The 6000-nt window shown below is 57.6% G+C and overlaps 1 protein-coding gene across 1 annotated transcript in view; it reads right to left on the reverse strand.

Annotated features, from left to right (window-relative positions):
• The window catches only part of KSR1 (kinase suppressor of ras 1), a 146388-nt gene extending 140647 nt beyond the window's left edge, over nucleotides 1-5741 (reverse strand). The window contains exon 1 of the mRNA XM_044746003.2: nucleotides 5203-5741. Within this exon, the coding sequence (XP_044601938.1) occupies nucleotides 5203-5433 (231 nt within the window). The 5' untranslated portion in view covers nucleotides 5434-5741. The remainder of the gene's footprint in view (nucleotides 1-5202) is intronic.
• Nucleotides 5742-6000: the final 259 nt, after the last annotated feature.

A 6000-nucleotide genomic window follows, 5' to 3' on the forward strand; every position in this document is an offset into this window, starting at 1 on the left:
GTTCACCCACAGAGACCTGCCTTGGAGGGTGTGCCAGGCTGCACTTTAAGGAAGCAGCCCCAAGCCCCAGCTCAGAGGCTGCACAGCCTGGGGTGGCCACCAGGCCCAGTGGTCTGGAACTGAGCCACCAAGTGCCCCTGGGCTGGCCCTTTTGTTATTAGCCACTTCCTTAGGCTCAGTGGCCATGACCCTGAACAGAATCCCCCCATCATGGTTGCTGGAGGCAGTTGGGAAGTTCAGAACATGAGTTCTGAAAATCAGTCAACCCAGGTTCGACCACCTACTAACTCAGTCTCTTAATCCCTCTGAGCCACAATGTCCTTATCTGGAAAATGGGGACAAAACCTCACAGAGTCTTTGCAAGTGCTAAATGGGGCAACACACACAGAGGGCCTGAAGTCGACTGCTCAACAGAGAGCAGGTGAGCAAGAATGTTTCCACGCCCGCCCTCCCTACGCCTGAAGGTCATTCCCATGACCCCAAAGGCACCTACGCAGCTTTCCCTTTGAACTGAGTGTAGGAAGAGACTCCAATCGGCCTCTTCCGAAAGTGTCCTTTGTAAAAGCCTAGCTTAGAGAGACTTGGCTGCAGGCTCTGCCACTCCCCCCCACCCCCCCGTCCCCCACTGCAGACACTGCCACCAAGGACCAAGGCCTCTGCAGTCCATCTCCAGACCACAGCCTGCAGGCAGGTCCAGAATACTTACGGTGGGGAAGGCGGCTTTCCTGGATTTTGTGCCAACCCAGAGAGGAAGGAGGCATTCCATCACTGTCCCCAGGCAGCAAACTAGCGGCCTCCTGGCACTCACACTAACCTGGGCTGCAGATGTGTAAGGGCCTCCCTCCAGCACCAGCCTCGGGAGGCTGCAGGGCCCTCTCCAGGCCGCCTGCGAGGAACACTGGTGGCAAGTTTCACCACGGAAAAAGCTGCCAAGGCGAAAGCAGACGGCCAAGGGTACGGTGTCCCATCTCTGCATCCCTTCAGGGATGGTGGGGAGTTAAAAACTCCAGCAGGAAGTTAAAACTATGGTGGTGGAGCAGAAGCAGAGAAATGCCACCCTCCCAGGCAGTGGCTCAGTGGGGAAAGGGAAACCAAGTTTCACTCTCAGTTCTGCCTGGGACGTGTGACTCGGGATAAGTCACCACCAGGACTCCGGGAATATTTCACGAAAAATCAGGAGGTTGGACCAGCTAACTGTTCAGTCATATTCCCAATTTCTAAGTGCTCTCAGCAAGCCATGGTATTGGGGTCACTACTGTTCGCCTGCCTGGTTCCCTGTTAGACTGAAAGCGTCCCCAAAGACCAGAGAGCATCCTACCTTCCTCGGAATCCTTGCCGGGGTGGCTGCAGCTAGGAACTCAGCAGGCAAACCAGTCAGAACCGAAGGTTTGTTGAATGAATACATGTCCATGCACTTCCCAAGGACCTGATCTGTGAGGACGTATTGGCACCCCTCTCCTTTCCCAGCACTGGGAGGGGGTCAGGGAACACAGGGAGAGCTCAGGTCCTGCATACACCAGGGTTCTGACCTCTGCCACAGCCAGGCCGGGGGAAGGGCAAGCCTCTCTGATCTTCCGAGTAGCAGCAGGGCCTCCCCTAGGCGCCTCCAGGCTCCAGGGCAACTCCTCAGGGAGGTGGCTGTACCTACACAGCTTCCCAATGACCCCTCCCCAGCAAGGCCTGGGCACGGTCTTTGGGGACCCCTTTCTCCAGGTCAGCCTGCTGAGCAGGAATTTTCCTCTGTAAGAGCACAAAGTGGGGAGCCTCAGTGTGGCCATGCCAGTCTCTGGAAAGCACTAAAAGGCTGGCGGGAAAGGGCAAAGCTACAGTGTTCACAGATCATGGATCCTCATGAGGCACCAACATCTCCCGAGCGCCCAGCACAGACTTGGCCCACCGAGGAGAAGACATGAGGGAATGGACTGGCAGGAGGCTCCAGCCAGGTGTCTCTATGTGAGCGCAGTTTGGAGACGACAACATTCCATCTTGCCTCAGTGGAGTTCTCAGACCCCCTAGGAGGGTCTGATGGAGACAAGACACCCGCCAGTTCTGCTGGGATGAGGTAGCCTCAGAACTGCTGTTCACAGATTCAGACTCCGGGTTCAGATTTCGCGTCCCTCCCTCCCCGCATAGAGAGAAAAAATGTAAGCGTGATGAAGGTTAGTGGATTTCCAGGAAATCTTAGGAGACTGAGAGGGGTCCAGGACCCAAGCTGGCAGGTAGGAGGCAGACATTAAATCTCGGCTCCTTTCATTGTTTTGGATCCAAACTGGACCACTACACAGAGAAAAGTCATCACCAGGCAGCCAGACATGCTGACCCCCGCACACCATCACAACCTGGAATCTCGGGCATCAGCAGCTGGCCCTAGTCAGGGACTTCCCGAGGCATGTTACATGCTGCTTCTCCCACTGATTGCTTATTTAACAAGGACCAGAGTGGGTCCGAGGAGATCCACTCAGATCCTGGGAGAAGTCTGGCACGGTTGCAGCAGCCAAGCCCTCTGGTCGGACCCTTCTTCCAAAGCCAGGAACCCAATGTTGCAAGCACTGTCTCAGGGGCCCTGGCCTGGTATGCGAGAGGAGCCTGCAGAACAGGAAAGAATGCCAGGGTGGACATCACCCCACCCTGCCTGAGCTCGCCACATGCTGCTGGGATGGTTTCCTTGCCTTCGTCACCCACCTCTAGGAAATAAGAGCCAGCTGTGGAAGTACCTTCCCCTGAAGGTGGTCTGAGGCGGGAATGGCATTGGACCCTCACTAGGGAAAGTTTATAGGCAGAATCTCTATGTTGAGATTTTGTAAGTCTGTAGGAGTGCAGACTTACAGACTCACAACGACATTGCAGGTTTAAGTGGTCTCACGCTCATTTTACAGATGGAGAAGCTTGAGAAGCAGAAGTCATGGGACTTGCTCAAGGTCACTGAAACACACCCCAGACCCAAATTCAAAGCCATGGGCTTTCTGTCTGCACACTGCCCCTATCGTCAGAATCCTTTGAATAATCCACTTCCCCTCTACTTTATCAGTTTGGTAAATCTGGATGTTAGAACCATTCTCAAACAGAGGCATGCATAACAAACGTTTGATGCAACCCAGCTGAGGCCCCTTCACGAGGCCACGGATTCGGAGCTGCACAGCCCGCAGAGACCCACGCCAATCTCCTTGTTCAGGTGGAGACTGAGGCCCCCAGGGGGAAGTGATTCTTCCAAACTAGCTGGTGGCGGTGCAGGGAACTTGCTCCAGGGGTCTAAATTCCCGTCCTAAAAAACAATACGCGTCCTAAGTAGATGGACTGGAATCCACATCACAGTGGAGAGGACAGGGAGCTGGGGACTGGTTCCCGTTTACACTGACAATCCCCTTTGGGCCTTTGGAGGGGTTTCCAGCTGTCAGACACGATCATCCAGTAAACACTCAGAAGAGAGGCCACCGAATAAAGCAGTTCAGAGACCCTAACAGCTCAGATGCTCTGGGGGCGTCACGATGCTGTACCTTCACCAAAATGAGCGACTTTGGAAGTCAGCAAATAGTTCTCCTGTATACACTCTGGAAACCAGCACTTCAGAGCGACATAGGGACAATCGGGGAGAGGTCAACACAAACAACGTTCTCTCCCAACAACACAACAGTCCAACCAGATGCACGCGGCTGGACAACGACCCCTCCTCCCAGAACCAGGCCACACAGGCCCCCTATTGTGTCGGTTTAAAAACTGAACTTTGCTGGGCAAACACACTTGGCTGTGTTCAAAAAACCAGTTTCTCTCATCACTTGGAAAACAGCAGCACGCATGCAGGAGGGCCAGTTGTGGAGGGTTTTGTTGACTGGTTTGTTTTTTAAGCAAAGCCTTGGTCACTACTGCTATAGCAACTGTAACAAAAATAATAATAGCCAGCACTGTTTGGATGCTTCCAATGTCCCTGGGGTCATAGCTTTTAAGACAATAAAACTGAACGACAGAAGTCACCCCTGAGCATTTGGGATCAAACAGGGTTTCAGGCTTGTGGTGCACATGGAGGATTGGGTCTTGTAATAATGACCACAAATCACCGGCTGGCCCTGTGACAGCTGGCACAGGCAATTAGCAATGGGGGGGGGGGGGCATAGAATGAGAAATTAAGGTTCTAATAAAACAACACATCCTCAGATCTGCAGAAGGCCAGATGTGGCAATGCAAGGTGGAAAGAGGCCCGTTCTTCTGACAGAGCAGCTATGAACTGGTCACGGGAATTCCAGAGCTTTCCCAGTCTCTGGACAAAAGCAAGTGAGGAATGCACTAGTTTCCCTCTATTGTGTATGGGGAGGGGGAGACTGCCCCTTCTGGGAACCCAACAGCTCTTTTGGCTGGTTCTGCCAAATCCTTTAAGACTGCACTTCCCAGCTATAATCTGAGAGAGGAGGGCCCACAGATCTCATTTCTTCTTTGTACTCGAGGCTGTCTCCACCAGAACCCCTTAAATAGTGCCATCTTCCCACCAAAGTCTTCCTTCCCCAGCATAATCCTTCCTAAGCCAAAATGCAATGTTGGGGGGTGAGGGGGGCAATCGGTGGGTAATTGCATTTTGACAGTGAAACGCTGTGGCAGGTCTAAAGGAAAGCACCGAATGCCTGAACGGTACAAATGCAGTTTTAGCAAACACTTTTCGAAAAGCGGCAGGGAGAACCTGGAGGAGAGGAAAGGTGGGGACCAGACGGAGTCCGGGGCGTGAGGAGAAGGCAGAGAACCGCGAGCCTGCGCTCACACTTCAGGGGGACCTCCCCTCGCCCGTGATCCCGGCCCACGACTGCTCGACTCAGTCACACAGGGAAAAGTCCAGCGTGTGACTCAGTGGGAGAATGAGTCCCGAGGCCCCGCAAGCTGGAATGGGGTGGGGGCGGTGGTGGGGTGGCAGGGAACACCCGCGCGCAGCCCGCCCCGCCCACGGGCTCCTCTGAGCCTCCAACCCAATTCCCACTCCCTCCTTCCCCCCAAATCCAGCCCAAGGTGCGGGGCTGGTCCTGGGTCCTCAGGCTGCCGCATCAGCCAGTGGAGGAGGGAGAGGCAGCCTCAGAGGGGGCGACCCGGGCTCAAGGATGCAACTGGGGAAGGAGTGAACTGGGGCAGCGAGGGAGGTGCTGGGGGCAGCTTGCCCGACCGCCGACCCCTGCCTCCTCCCTCCCAGCGCGGGTCCCCGCCTCTCGGACGCTGCGGCCCCCTTACCTCCAGGGTCCGGATCTCCTGCTGGGTGAGGTCGTTGGACACCGAGCACTTGGTGCGCAGCCCGCGCAGGCTGCCGATGGAGATGTCGATGAGCTTCTGGAGCTGGCCGCACTGCTGCAGCGCCCGGCTGGCCGCGGCCCCGGCGCCCCCATCCGCGGCCGCCGCGTCCCCCCCGCCGCCGCCCTCCTTCTTCTCCCCCATCGCCGCCGCACGCAGCGCCGCTCTATCCATGCCTCGGCATCGGGGCCGCGGGGTGGCCGAGGCGGGGAGCCCGGGGACGCGGGCGCCTCGGAAGGGAATCCTCGAGCCGGGGGTGCTGGACAAGGAGCGCCCCTCGGCGCTGCCGGAGCCGGGACTCAAGGAGAGCTGGCTGCCGAATCCGTCGCTCCCGCCCTCCCAGCCGCGGCAGCAAAGCGAAAGCCGCGGCGACCCGACGGCTGCGGCTCCCGGAGCCTTTAAGTGGCAGCGGGGGCCGGGTCAGAGCTGCTGGGCATGCTGGGACTTGTAGTCCGCGCCGCGCACCTGCCGCCCGGCCCGCGCCCCGGGCCCCGCGCCGGGTGCCCAGCAGTCCCGACCTTCGGCTACGCGGCGGGTGCGGGCGGGGCAGAAGCGCTCCGCCTCTGCCCCTCCGGAGTGGCTGCTCCGCGCCGGCTCCTCCCCACGGCTCCCAGAGCCTGGGGAACCTCATTCGCCACCCCACCCTCACGGGGGCTTCGCGCGACCCCCGGATGGGGCGGGGCAGGGACCGTGGCTCCCCAGACCGGAGGAGTGTGCTCATCTTGCCGTTCCTCACCCGGA

Source organism: Equus asinus, chromosome 13 (genome assembly GCF_041296235.1).
Source record: "Equus asinus isolate D_3611 breed Donkey chromosome 13, EquAss-T2T_v2, whole genome shotgun sequence".
Classification (NCBI taxonomy): domain Eukaryota; kingdom Metazoa; phylum Chordata; class Mammalia; order Perissodactyla; family Equidae; genus Equus; species Equus asinus.